Source organism: Hylobates moloch, unplaced genomic scaffold, assembly GCF_009828535.3.
Source record: "Hylobates moloch isolate HMO894 unplaced genomic scaffold, HMol_V3 SCAFFOLD_19, whole genome shotgun sequence".
In the NCBI taxonomy this organism is placed as follows: domain Eukaryota; kingdom Metazoa; phylum Chordata; class Mammalia; order Primates; family Hylobatidae; genus Hylobates; species Hylobates moloch.
The window spans coordinates 46,379,561-46,394,249 of record NW_026652294.1 but is presented as its reverse complement, the minus strand read 5'-3'; the positions used below and the strand labels follow the sequence as shown (position 1 = coordinate 46,394,249).

Genomic DNA, 14,689 nt, shown 5'->3' with positions numbered 1-14,689 from the left:
TTTTTTTTTTTTTTTTTTTGAGACGGAGTCTTGCTCTGTCGCCCAGGCTGGAGTGCGGTGGCGCGATCTCGGCTCACTGCAAGCTCCGCCTCCCGGGTTCACGCCATTCTCCTGCCTCAGCCTCTCCGAGTAGCTGGGACTACAGGCGCCCGCCGCCACGCCCGGCTAATTTTTTTGTATTTTTTTTAGTAGAGACGGGGTTTCACCGTGGTCTCGATCTCCTGACCTCGTGATCCGCCCGCCTCGGCCTCCCAAAGTGCTGGGATTACAAGCGTGAGCCACCGCGCCCGGCCTGACACTTCTTTTGAGAGGCTGGCCCAGGCCTCTCGGTGGAATAGACAGGCCCTCCTCTCTGCTCCCAAGTATCTTATCTGAACCTTATCTATCAGGGCCGTCTATCCCATTGTGTGTTATTTAGTTGGGATGTGTCTCTCTCTCTTTCTCTTTGTCTCTCTCTCTCTCTCTCTCTTTAAACTTTGTTTTTAAGGCTCAGAAGTGAAATCCTTACATTCCAGGCAACTCTTGGCCCAATGGAAGGATAGACTCTGGTCGAAACCCAAGGCCAGATTTGCTTACCTTGTTCTGATATCTTGCCTTCCTCTCTACTCCCAGCTGAAAACTCTTTCTTCAAGTCCCTGGTGCAGCTCATTTCACTGGGTTCCTGAGAAACGCAGAATGAGGAAGGTTAACTGGCAACATTTTACTGTAATGTAACTAAGATGAATGATTTGGGGGTGGAGGGAGAATTGACACTTAAATACATAAAAAATTGTTGCCTATAATTAAAAATTAAAATAGCAATTGTCCATTCCCCAGAAGTCACAAAAGAGTCCTCTTGAAATTGGGCAGAAACCTTTAATTATTCATTTCAAATGAGTCTTTCTAGGCACAAAGATACCCCAATAGTATACAATGAAACATAACTATCCACATAGAAAATATGTGTGGGTAACATGCCAGGAAATCCTGAAGTTCTGACAAAAGGAGTTTTTGTTGAGTCAGAAATCCAATTAAACAAAAAGGGTTTTAATGTGTCTTCTTGGCATGGTGGAGGGATGCATCAAATACTTTTAAAATCCGGGAACAGGCCGTTCATGGAGCGCGTTCTGTGGCATCCTCTCCCCAACAAAGGCCTGGCCTTTAAAAACCACCCTCGTGCAGCATTGCAGAAAAACCACCCTCTCTTTACTGTTCTAGTGAGGTTCTGCAATATTATTGTGTATGGATTTCAATATCTGAAGATGGCAATTGATAGGAGAATTCACCAAAGTTCCCAAAACAGTAAAACTGTGTATTAAACAATTGTTTTGGGGAAAGTGTAGCATAGAATTCAGAGCACGAGTTCAAGACAGGTCAGTGACTTAGCTGCATGACCAGGAACAAGGAACAAGACAGTTAAAATTCAGAAGCCTCGGTGTTCTCATCTGTAAAACAGAGGCAGTAAGAGAAACTATCCTTGGAGTGCCATGAGGATTTCATGAGATAATTCATATACAGCATTGGGCAGAAGGCACAGGGCACAGGCACATGGTAAGAGCCTATTGGCTGGACTGTTACCATCATTAATATGCAGGATGGCAATGTCTGCTGCAATGCCAAAACAATGCAGTCCAATGTTCAGGCTGGAGAAATTAGTACCAAGACACATCTTGCCAAAACTGAGTCACTACGTTGAGGATCAGGGAAGGGACTGAAGTCATAGCAGGTCAGAAGACATGCTCAGGGGACCCTTCAACACAACTGCTGCCACAGTGCTGTCCCTACATCTCACCCATCCCTCCCCAGCCACACTACTTTTCACATCCCAAGAGTCCTGTTTATACCATCTGCTCACCAAAAGGCACTCTCTAGAGCTCATCCCCCAGCCCAGGTGGGTCCCAGGCATCTAGGCCCACTTGCAGCCACATAAGTACACATGTTAACTGAGGGAGGTTTCCAGCCAACAGGCAGCAATACACACAAGTGCACATATATACACAGCCCTGAGCACAACATCCCTATAGTCACTGGCATGAGAAAGTCTACGAGCCACACACACACGCTTGCACGAATGTGTACACACAGGCACATGCATACACACACACGCACACCCTGTGTAACTCCCTAAGTCACCAGCCATGTCCGCTCTCCCTCACCCCAGCTTTGACATCCATTGTCCTAGCTGAGTTCTATTTCTCTTCTCAGATGATTGCAGCCCTGGTCTAGAATGACTTAAGGAGCAAAACTGAGCCAAGAAGTCTCGCCAGATTCCTACTGGAAGTAATCTGGAGACTTAGATCTGCAAATAGCATCAAGGTGCTGTAGGGTAGAGCACAGAATTTGGAGGTAGAAGAACTCATATTGAAACCCAGCTTCACCTCATTATGTCTCATCTTGAGCAAGTTCCTTAGTCTTTCTGAACCTCAGTTTCCTCATCCCCAAGGTGGGAAACATCCTGCCCCATGGGATATTATGATGATCCAATTGATGTAAGTAAAAGTATTCCACGATCCATAAGGAGCTTTGCAACCGTTAGCTTTTCTGGTAAACACCAAGAACCCTGAACTATCGATATACATTCTATTCTATGATTTATGACTAAGGGTTCATTCTGGACACAAGAAAACCAGATGACTTTGGCATCCAACATGAGGACTAGATGAACTCTAGAGAGAACTAAAGTGTCACGTTGTTCAGAGAGTGACAGGGACCATAGAGAAAGGGAAAATTAGTGTGGATGCTGTCTTGGACTCATTTGTTTTCCTTGGAGTGGAGCTGGGATGGGATGGGAGAGTGGGGGGTAAATGTAACTATTAATAGTTTAGAAACTCAGAATTTTTTGCCCCTGAGAAGTCTCTAGATGCTATGCCAACAAAGCTATCTACCTCCCAGGAGGAGTAAGGGTGAACATGGAAATCGTTTTCCTCTGCCCCTCACAACTCATGTCTTAACAGAACTGCAAGGGTGACAGAGCCCATAGGATGAATGGCAATTGGGCCCATAAGGCCTATCCTAGGCAGGCTGTAAGATGGCTCCCAATAATCTCACCTCTTGGTATTCACATCCTTGTGAAATCCCCTCCCCTGAGTATGAACTGCATCTAATGACTCACTTCTAATAAACAGAATATGGTCTAAGTGATGGAATGTCACTTCTGAGATTAGGTCACAAAAAAAGTTGGCTTCCATCTTGAGCACTCCCTTACACTCTCTTTCTCATTCATCTTAAGGGAAGCCAGCTGCCATGTTACAAACTGCCCTATGGAGAGTCCCATGTGGCAAGGAACTAAGGGAGTTTTCCAGCCAAGAGGCAGCAAGAAACTGGTGTTTTTAGTTCAACAGCCTGTGAGGAGCTGAATCTTGCCAATATCCATGTGAGTGAATTTGGAAGTGGATTCTCCTCCTGTTGAGCCTTCAGATGAGACCACATCCTCAGCCAAAATCATGACTGTAGCCTCATGGAGAGACTCTGAGACAGAGGCAGACAGCTAAGGCATACCCCGGTTCCTGGCCCACAGAAACTGTGAGATAACAAATATTTGTTTAAAGCAACTAACTGTTGGAGTGTTTTGTTACCCACCAAGAGATAACCAATACAAAGCCCCTACCAGACCTATCAAGGAAAAATCCCACCCACAAAACTGAGACAGAGAAGGACTTCTACTCTGGCAGCAGTGGGAGAAATTTCACTGCATAATTCCTTCTTCCCCATTCCATCTCCAGGGGACTCTATTTCTACTAAAGTAAGGGAACCTATGTAAAGAATTTAGGCCTATAACATACTACAAAAATGCAGCTGCCCTTCCAACAAAGCAGATTTTGATAAGGTCATTTTGACACAGTGGATATACTAATATGGCCAGAGGGGTACAGGTGGGGTATGGATGGAGGGCAAGATATGGGGGGAAGGCTCAGAGATGGAGTTAGGGTGCTTGCCTTGGACATTACTGGAGAGGTATAGACAGCTGACATTTTTATGGTTTCTTTTGAAAACTAAGTAAAAATGTTCTTGGCACCAAAATGGCTTTGTGAAAGTAGCCAGATCAAAATGTCAGGTTCTGTCATGGGACTATTTTATTCAACCCTACTACATAAACACTGTTTGGACTCCACCTAGGCACTGAAGCCAGGAAGATTGCCACTAATCTTCCTTTCCATACACACACACACACACACACACGCACGCACACACACACACGCACAGGGCTCAGGAGTAGGTTTCCAGAATCCGACAGCACGGGGTCTAGAATGGAGTAAGTTTTAAGGCCATCATCCGTCCCATGTCTGACTTGGATTTGGGCTGTTCTGATTCAGAGGCTGACAGCTGCCTGCCTAGAGACTGGCGCCCCACCAAAGACTCTGTGGAGCCCTGGTCATCATGGGGTCCTATGGGAGTTTTCCCTGAATTGCTCACCAACCCAGAAAACAAGAACGCAGAACCTATTGTGCATGGTGGACCCAAAGAGTGCCTTTAATTTGGAATCGATCCTGTTTGTTTTCTGAAGCTCTCTGCATTGTTAAAGCCATTGATTTACCAACACTTAATAAAGAGGAGAATGTTTCCTAGACCCCTGCAAGGTTGTGTGGTCAGAGATGGGATTACCCACTGCACAGCACCAAGAGCTCGAACCAGCTGCACTGGGGACGAGCCCTTCCGGTCCAACATCTCAGCCCTCACACTACTTTGCCTCTGTACCTCGGTTTCCTCCTGGGTAAAAATGAGGATTGAGGTCTGCTGCACCCTGTCTCCTTTCCAGCTTGAACCTCCTGCATGTCTCTGAAACCTCTTGGCACAGCAGTCCCCAGGAAATGGAATGCACTGAAGTTTCCTAATGTCCCACCAAATGAATTCCTTATGAGCCCGACTTCTGGGTTTGTACTCACCGAGAAAACACTGCAAGCCCTGACCTTCCAAAAACTCGGCTTGTTCTCATTCCCAGATGCGTCTGCAAAAGAGAAAAGCTAACTTTTGCCCTCTAGGGTGGGAGATGTGAAAGGCACGAGTGCAGAGCTCTGTGAATTGAGACCACAACAAACCCCGCCTGGGCATGGAGCCCACAGAGCGGGCGCTAAACAGCCTTTCCAGCCACAGAATGGAAATTCTAGACGCAGAAGGTGCCCAGATGGGTCCTGCTTTCATTCTCTTGCCAACTGCCGTAAACCTGTTTCTGTCCCATTGGAGCTGCAACATGGAGCCAGAAATCTGGAAGAATTTAACACCCAGTCGATTCAGACACAGGAAAACATTGTTCAAAGTAAACACTGGAATCCCTCCCTCATCATCCAGGAATGTGGAGCCAGCAGGGTCTGAGCTCAGCAGCTTCTCAAAAAAGCCCCCGCTGAGCTGCTTTGCTTTTGGGGCCACAGACAGGGAGGGCCAGGAGGGGCTCCACACGCTCCACACGCTGCCAAGACAGGGACGAGGCTAGGAGGTCAGTGCACGGGGCTTCTCGTCTCCCAGGGAAACATGGGCAGTGCTGTCCACAGCCTCCAGCTAAAGAACCCTCTGTTCCCCTACAGGACCCAGCTTGTGTGCAAAGGCCACTGAACTTGTGAAAGCCCGAAGGAAACAGAGAGGGGGTCAGGACGCTGTGAGACTTTTCCATTTCCTTTGGCTCCCAGCAGGCCATGAAAGAGTCACTTTTCCTCGAGGAAGAAAGAAGGCTCTGTGTGCAGGGCGAAGGTACAGTCTTTCTAACCAAAAGATGTGTGTGCTGCATGGGATGCGGCCACCGACATTCATTTTGCTTTTACTGGTACTTAACGAATTCCATCTCTCAATAGCCGTATGCCAGGGTCCCACCCTGTTTCCTCTGGCTCTGGAGGGTGGAGTGGAAGGACTTGCTTTACCCAGGGGTCTATAAGGAATCTTGGAAAGACACTGCCCCTTAAATCACCTCTGTGTCACTGTGTCACCTTTGTGTCACTGTGTCCCTCTGCCTAAAATTCCACCTAAATTCCATTCATGAAGATGCAGGCCTGAACCGAATTGTTGGAAGATTTCTCACAGTCAGAGTGGAGGGGGGAACCTTCACATTAGGAACGTTCAAGGAGAAGAATGCAGAGTCCAAAGACGACCACTTGGCCACCAGAAGCTCTGAGTAGAATCCTACTCAGTAGCGGGGCTGCTGGGCGGCAGCAGAAGTAAGTCGGGTTATCGTGAAGAGGCCAAAGAAACAAACCACTAAATGTCCAGCATGACAGTCTGTCTCAACCTGGCCTTCACTCCTGTCTCCCCCTGACAGCCACGGCATTCACCCATTCCTGAGCCCCGAGGGACACACCACCGAAGGCTTATTACTCCACTCATTTAATCTGAATTATTGAGGGCCTCCTACTGAGTGAGGTGAGCAGGAGGGATACTGTCCCTGCTGTCGGGGAACCTGTATAATCCAGACCAGAGGCTGTCAAGGGGTGGTCCTGGGACCTCCATCACCAGCAGCAGCAACACCAGGGAGTTTGTTGGAAATGCAATTTATTGGATCCCACCTTAGCCTACTGAACTAGAAGTTCTGCAGGCTGGGCCCAGCAATCTATTTTCACAAGCCTTCCTGGGGATTCTGTTGCTCATGAAAATTTAAGGACCATTGAGCAGGTCTGTCACTGCCTCACTTGATAATAAAGAAAATCTGCAAGTTTCACGATTTGCCTTGGGGAGGTCACAGAAATGGCGTGAGGGCTCCTGTGTTCCTAGACTCAGAACAGCTATGCCAAATTGTGCTGTCGTTCGGAAATTTTTGGTTCCAGTTTCAGGAACACTTTTTCTACCTCAGTTTGGCCACTGTTTCATGGTGATTTCTAAAACTTTTTTTTGCAGAAGAAGCAGGAACCTCCCCTCCACTCATGAACAACAAGACAAATGGGGCTTCTTTTGACTTGTAACACCCACCCCAACAGGGCTCTGCCATCCTTCCTGAAGGTGGTTCTGAGAAGGCCATTTCCACTGTTGTCTTCAGGCCCCTCCCCACACTGTTCTCTCACTCTTGGTAGGTGTCAAGGAACGTATACAGCCAGGCTTCTCTATTGAGTTGATTTCTTTTTTTTTCTTCTTTTTCTTTTTCTTTTTCTTTTTTTTTTTTTTTTTTTGAGACGGAGTCTTGCTCTGTCGCCCAGGCTGGAGTGCAGTGGCACCATCTCAGTTGCCTGCAAGCTCCGCTTCCCAGATTCACGCCATTCTCCTGCCTCAGCCTCCCAAGTAGCTGGGACTACAGGCACCTGCCACCATGCCCGGCTAATTTTTTTTGTATTTTTAGTAGAGATGGGGTTTCACCGTGTTAGCCAGGACGGTCTCAATCTCCCGACTTCGTGATCCGCCAGCCTCAGCCTCCCAAAGTGCTAGGATTACAGGCATGAGCCACTGTGCCCGGCCTCTATTGAGTCGATTAATGAGGTAGAATCATTCTTCATCACAGTGATTCCATGTCAAAGGAATCTCCTTTTGCTTTTATTTTTTCAGGACACCGTGCCCCAACTCCCAAATGTGTCTCTAGCCATGGGCTCTTCCCTGAACTGCAGGCTCTTATATCCAATCCCTGCCAGACATCTCCTCACAGCTATTTTATAGGTACATCAACCTACCTCATTCAAACAGCTCCTGACACCTCTCTCTCCCACCACATTCAAAACCTGCTTCCCCACTGGCCTTCCTCCAGTTTGTTAACCAGCACCCTTAATGAACCTGTTGCCAAAAAACTAGGAATCTTCTTTTCCTCTTCCCCTCATCTTCAAAATCCAATTTGTTATCAAGTCATGTCAACTCAACCTGTAATTGTCTTAAATCCTTCGTTCTCTTTATTCTACAATTATGACAACTACTACTGCTGCTAATAACAATAATATAAAAATAACTCACACTATCGGTATTTATGTTTTATACTTATTAACTCATTGAGCCTTCCCAGCAAACCTGTGCATTAAGTGCTGGATTATTCCCTCTTACAGAGGGTAAAATTGAGGCATATAAATGTTCGGTGACTTCCTGAAAGCCACACATCTAATACAGTGGAAGCAGAATTCCACGTGATCAAACATGTTGCCCCAGTGCTGCCCCCATATCTGCCTGGTTGCCCGCACAGCCTCCAAACTGGCCTCCCTGCTCCCACACTTGCCCCCTGTGTAATTTGTTTTATCCACACAGCAGCCAAAGTGATCTTTCTAAAACCTGCACCAGTACACGCCACTCCCCAACACAAACATCACTTTCCAAGGGTTCTCCCAGAGCCCTTGGGATGAAATCCAAACTCCTTCCACGGCTGCCTCTGTCCACCTCTGAGGTCTCTCTGTTTCTATCTCTCTCTCTCCCTCCTCCGCCTTCTCCACCCCCAACCACCCTGCAGCCACATTGTCCTCCTGTCGGTCCTCAAACTCACCAAACTCCAACCATTCCCTCCTTCCAGATTGACTTTCACAGATTTTTACATAGTTGGTGTTTGATCATTTAAATCTTAGCTCAATGTTGCCTTCTCAGAAAGGCTTTTTCTAACTTCCTACTCTAAACTAGCCACTCAATCCAACTCTATCACATCACTTTGTTCTGTTTCCCTGACAGCAATTATTGCTATCTGAAATTATTTTACATTTGTTTGTTTACAATTTATTTTCTGCCTGCCCTCTTAGAACTTGAATTCCATGAAAGGAAGGAATTGTTCTGTCTTTTCTCTCATGTATATCCCAGGACCTAAAACTATAATACGGAGCTCTGTTCCAGGCATAGGGATAGCAAGGCAAAGGCAGCAGAATCCCTGCCCTTAGGGAAGTCGGCCTCTGCAGTTCCGCTACAGCATGCGGGCTGCCACAAGGACAGGAGTGATTCCTCACCCAGCCTAGGAATGCTGGGAAGACTTCCTGGGGTAGATGACTTGAGTTTATTTTATTTCAACATTTATTCTGGACCAGATCTGCCAGTTACAGTGATGGAGGAGACCAGTGGTCCGCTTCCTTAGTACCAATATCGCCTAGAGAGCCTTTTAAAGCACAGACTCCTGGGTCTCATGCCCAGAGTTTCTAATTCTGGAGTAAGACCTGGAGTAAGCACCAGGAATCTGCATCTCTAACAGGTCTCCAGGTGAAGACCAGTATCATCTAGGGACCACATTTTGAGAACCACCAGACTGGACCATTTTCTTGCCACAGATCACCATCAGTGTGGTTCAGTGCAATGCTGCATGCCATTTGCTGTGATATGAATATAGGCTATATATAAATATAGGCCACAGATAAAGGGAATCAGTAGGTACTTCTTGGAGGAGGTGGAACCTAGGTTTCATTTTGAATAGTAAGTAGGCATTACTGAAACAAATAAGGGATGAAAAACAGAAAAAACTTGAGGAAAAGGACAAAGTAGTATGTAGTCTTAAAAATTAAAATATATTTCAATATTGCTGAAGCATAAAGCATAAAACAAAGACTGGCCGAAGGTGAGACTGAAGTAAACAGCAGATTCGAGTCCCTTAAAAAATTAGTAGCAGGATGCCAGGCTGCATAAAAGCCAGGTGAGCACAGCACACTTAAGGAACTGCAGAAATGGCCAATACAGAGGGTGCTCAAGGGTCAGGGGAGAGGTCTCTAGCAAGAAAAGATTCTAGGCCGGGCACGGTGGCTCACGCCTGTAAACCCAGCACTTTGGGAGGCCGAGGTGGGCGGATCACAAGGTCAGGAGATTGAGACCATCCTGGCTAACACGGTGAAACTCCATCTCTACTAAAAATACAAAAAATTAGCCGGCTGTGGTGGTGGGCACCTGTAGTCCCAGCTACTCGGGAGGCTGAGTCAGGAGAAGGGCGTTAACCCAGGAGGTGGAGCTTGCAGTGAGCCGAGATCATGCCACTGCACTCCAGCCTGGGCGACAGAGTGAGACTCCATCTCAAAAAAAAGAAAGAAAGAAAAGAAAAGATTCTAAAGAAAAGTAGAAGTCAAACCATGAAGGGACCCTACCTTGGGGCTGGGTCCTATGGGGAAACAGAGGGTTCCTTAGCTGGAGTCTGCAGACAGAATTGCCCATATATATGGGCATTCATTCAGTAGAATACTATACAGCAATGAAAAGGAACAGGCTATACCTATTGCAGCCACATGAATGAATCACACAAACATAATGCTGAGTGAAAGAAGCCAGGCACAAAAGAGTAAACATGAGTCAATTTACATAAAGTTCAAAAAACAGCAAAATATAGGGTTTAGAAATACATTTAGTGTAAAGCAAGTGTGTGACTTCCATAAATTCAGGAGAGTAGTGACCTCTGAGGATTAGAGAAAGGGGTTATTGATGGGAGAAGGAAGGAGGGAGGTTTCTAGAAGCTAGCAGTGTTGCATTTCTTGTCATGGGTGATTGTTACTGAATGTTCACTTTAGACACATCACCAAGATTGAACTGTGTGGCGCTTTTTTTGGACCTTTTTTTTTAAAAATTTTTTTTTTTTTTTTTGAGACGGAGTCTTGCTGTCACCCAGGTTGGAGTGCAGTGGCACGATCTTGGCTCACTGCAGGCTCCGCCTCCTGGGTTCACGCCATTCTCCTGCCTCAGCCTCCCGAGTAGCTGGGACTACAGGCGCCCGCCACCTCGCCTGGCTAATTTTTTGTATTTTTTAGTAGAGACGGGGTTTCACCATGTTAGCCAGGATGGTCTCAATCTCCTGACCTTGTGATCCGCCCGCCTCAGCCTCCCAAAGTGCTGGGATTACAGGAGTGAGCCACCGCGCCCAGCCTCAATTTTTTTTTTTTTTTAATAAAGATATTAAGATAGTTGAGCAGGAGATGGGGGTGGGAGGAGGTGGACAGGAATGGAACAAAAACTGCTAGAAGGAGGGAAATGAAGATTGTCGAGATGACTGAAGGGCTATGCATGCGTGTGTGGGTGTGAGTGTGCCATTCTCTTCAGCATCAGTCAGGAGCCCTGGATTGAGGGTGAGGAGAGAAGATCAGGCATGTTGGGAAACAATGGGGAAGTGGGTAGGGCAGGGCTAGGGTCTTTATGAGTGGGGCTGAAATCTTGGATCACTGGGCCGGGGTGGAGAACGCAAAGCCTGGAGATGTGCCACCAGGCAGCAGCACCTATCAAAGAAAGACTCCACCATCAGACACTGACTTTTAGGCTGTAATTAGCAAGCTGGCTCGTGTCTGTCTAAGGCCAAAAGTAAGTGTCTAAAACCAGAACAAAATCATTCTTTCCCATGTTCCTAAAAACCTTAAATACAAAGGTAAAATAAACATTTATTTTAGAAATAAACGATGAAAACTGAAAAGCAAAGTAGGCCAACTATTTCCCAGGCAGCAGGCCTGACCTGCTACAAATTCTTGGTGTCCGGTTTCAGCTAGGCACTCGCTGTAACTTGGCCAAATTTTCCTCGTTGACTTTCCCGGCACATTCCATGCAGCTCCACCCTCTGTGAGCCATGAAGCTGCTCCCAGCTGCCCTCTCTGCAGTGGGCTCTCCACTGTGCCATGTGCCAGAGGCTATGCTGGCTGATTCCAACCTAAAGTATCTCCTCCTTAACACCGTCTTCTGAGCATCTTCCCGCCTGCCTATCTGTCATCGGAGATGTGGGTGGCCTGAGGAAATGGGGTCTGAGGGAGCCCAAGAGGGTCCTAGGGAAGATACAAGGCTAAGGTCTGGCCTGGGGTCAGTAGCTGGTGGGGAAGTCTGAGCTGAGACTCACAAGCTGGGTGAAATCAGCAAGGGTCCAAGTCAGGCGGGCAGAGGAGCCGGCAAAGTGATATTCAAAGGCCAAGCAAGTAACAGAGTCAGAAGTCAGACAGAGCACGGGGACCAGGAACTCAATGCCCTCTAGGAGTATGGCATGGAGGTGCAGACCTCGAATGTTGGCATCAGGCAGTGCTAGGTTCGAGTCTTGCTTCTGACCAACTGTGTGACCTTGGGTAACTTATTAACCTCTCTGGCCTCGTTTTTCTCTGGTGATGTGTCACTGAGCTTGGGGATAGGGCCAGGGATGGGGATGGAGATGCCAGTGGGTAGAGGTGGAGACCCCTAGGCCAGGCAAGCCTTCAAGTTTGAGAGCTGATGCATCCATACTCCAAATAGACCTTGAGCCCATCAAAGGCAGAGACCAGCACCTGCCCTAGGCTTGGCCCCTGGCACAAGTCAAAGGAGGAAATGATTAGCACGGGTCCGTGAGCATTACATATCACCCTCATTGCAGCAGCAGCTGCCTTTTCCAAGCTCGCTTCTTCCCTTCCCACCCCTTGCTAGTTGGAGCTGATTCCTGAGTGGCAGCACTAGGTGCTGGGCATTAGCAATCTGAGAGCTGGGTAACAAGGCCTGGGGTGGGGTTTCTGTGTCCTTTCCTGCGCCCTCACCCCAATCCCTGCTGGTGCACCTCCCTGGCTGCCTCCCTCTACTCCCCTCTCCAGCACTTTTCCAAATGTCCCTCGTCATGCACCCTTCCCTTCTGCTTTCAAACCTTGCCAAGTCTCCCCTCCTCTAAAAAATTCTTCCATTGACCCCCAAGCTTCCGTTACTTCTATTTTGCTCCTTTTCTCTGCCAAAATCCCCCAGCGAATGGCCCATACCAGCGGTTGCTCTTTCACTCACTCCAGCCTGGCATCCACATTCACAGCTCTGCTGACAGCCAGCACAGGAAGGAACCAGCAGGGATACGGGAACAGAGGCACAGACATCAAGCAGGGTTCAAGAAAGTGCAAGTGGGTGCAACACACACACCAACACACAGACACACACACACAACAGACACACACCAACACAGACATACCCAGCACCAGACACACCAACACACAGACACTACAACACAGTACACACAACACAGACACCCACCAAACAAAAACACCAAACAACACAAGACACCTTCATACAGACACACACCAAACACAGACACACCAAAACACACACCAACACACAGACACACACAACACACACACCAATACACACACACAACACAGACACACACCAACACAAACACACACCAACACCAGACACACACCAACACAAACACACACCAATACAGACACGCAATACAGACACACACAACACAGACACACATAACACAGACACACCAACACACACACACCAACACACAGACACACAACACAGACACACACCAACACACAGACACACAACACACAACACAGACACACACCAACACAAACACACACCAACACCAGACACACCAACACACAGACACACGCAACACAGACATGCACAACACAGACACATAGCAACACCAGACACACCAACACAAACACACACAACAAAGACACATAGGTACATACACACACACCAACACACAGACACACATACACCAGCACAGAGATACACACCAAGACATTCATACAACACACGGACACACACGCACAAAGATACACACAACACACAAACACACAGACATATCACAAACACGGAGACGCACACACCTACACATGCACAGACACGCACACTAACGCCTTCCAATATGGCAGCCAAGGGGCTTTTGCTGTGGTCAGGGAAGAGGGGGAGGGAGCCTGGCCATCCACCGTGGGGAGGACATGCAGTGCTCAGCATGAGGACTCCAGACCCCTGAGGGTGGCAGCAGCAGGAGGGCAAGAGAGGATCCTAGAGTTGCTGCACGTGGGGGCAGATCCAGGTGTTACAGGGCCTGAGTGTTCTACAGCTGGTGGGGAAAACCTCTTTGTGCCCTGCACAAGCAGTAAGCACTTAGAAGACATCCCTGAAAGAGGGAGGGAAAGGGAGGAGGAGGGAGGGAAAGGGAGGGGGAGGGAGGGCAGAGCCTACCAGGAAGCCTGGAGGCAGCCTGCGACCTGGGACCCTGGTCATCTCCCTGGCCCAGGCCAGTGGGTGAACTGACAAGTGACAGAGTCTGGATTTGAACCCAGGGACTCGGCTGCCCATGTTCTTAACCTGCGTCACCTATCTGCTTCTCTCATACTGACTCAATGTAGCTCAAACAAGTGTAAAGCAAGAGCTTCCAGCACAAACACTAGGCTTTGAGCTCAGGCCTCCAGAAACACTGCCTGGGGTGGGAGCCCGGGCACTGGGCCAGCTTCCACCCAGATGGGGAGAAGGGAAGGGCTGCCTCATCTGCAGAAACGAGTCTCTTCTGTTCTCTTCTCCCCACCCCTATCTACACCAAGGTGCATTCATGGATTGTAAGGTTTCTTACTAATTTTTTGTTTCATTCATTGGTGTCTTTTATTCCTTGTTCTAAATTACTTTTTTGATTTTTATTTTTATAGAGACAGTCTCACTGACACCCAGGCTGGAGTGCAGTGGCACGATCATGGCTCACTGCAGCCTCAAACTCCTGGGCTCACACAGACACACACTCAGTACAGACACACACCTGGACTCAAGGGGCCCTCCTGCCTCAGCCTCCAGAGTAGCTGGGACTACAGGTGCACACCAATGCCCAGCTAATTTATTTTTATTTTTATTTTTATTTTTGTAGAAATGGGGTCTTGCTATGTTGCCTAGGCTGGTCTTGAGTTCCTGGCCTCAAACAATCCTCCTGCCTCAGCCTTCCTAAGTGGTGGGATTACAAGCATGATTAATTATTTTTAAATAAGTGACTTGATTATTATTGCTTTGTAAAAATCCTCTTAGTTACCTTTGTCCCTATAGGTTTCTATGGGTGCTTAATAATTTTTTTTTTTTAAAAAGGCATTTACCAGTTCTGGCTAAACATTCCTTTGGTCCTGAGCTCTGTGGAGAGGTAATGTATCTGTGGGAATATCATCACCCTCGT

General features: G+C 47.6%; 2 protein-coding genes across 5 annotated transcripts in view; both read right to left on the bottom strand.

Annotated features, from left to right (window-relative positions):
- LOC116458311 (Golgi apparatus membrane protein TVP23 homolog B) overlaps positions 1–14,689 on the bottom strand; it is a 111,856-nt gene that overhangs the window by 3,056 nt on the left and 94,111 nt on the right. For both annotated transcript variants that reach the window (XR_009211216.1, XR_009211218.1), the window contains one exon: positions 577–661. The gene's annotated coding sequence lies outside the window, so the exon portion shown is untranslated. The remainder of the gene's footprint in view (positions 1–576; positions 662–14,689) is intronic.
- Positions 1–14,689, bottom strand: part of CDRT4 (CMT1A duplicated region transcript 4) — a 31,385-nt gene that overhangs the window by 16,248 nt on the left and 448 nt on the right. Inside the window, exon 2 of one of the 3 annotated variants that reach the window (XM_058431999.1) lies at positions 577–661. In XM_058431999.1, coding sequence (XP_058287982.1) covers positions 577–649 — 73 coding nt within the window. In that variant the 5' untranslated portion in view covers positions 650–661. Of the gene's footprint in view, positions 1–576; positions 662–14,689 lie in introns of those variants that run through there. The other 2 variants (XM_058432000.1, XM_058432001.1) reach the window with 2 other exon arrangements.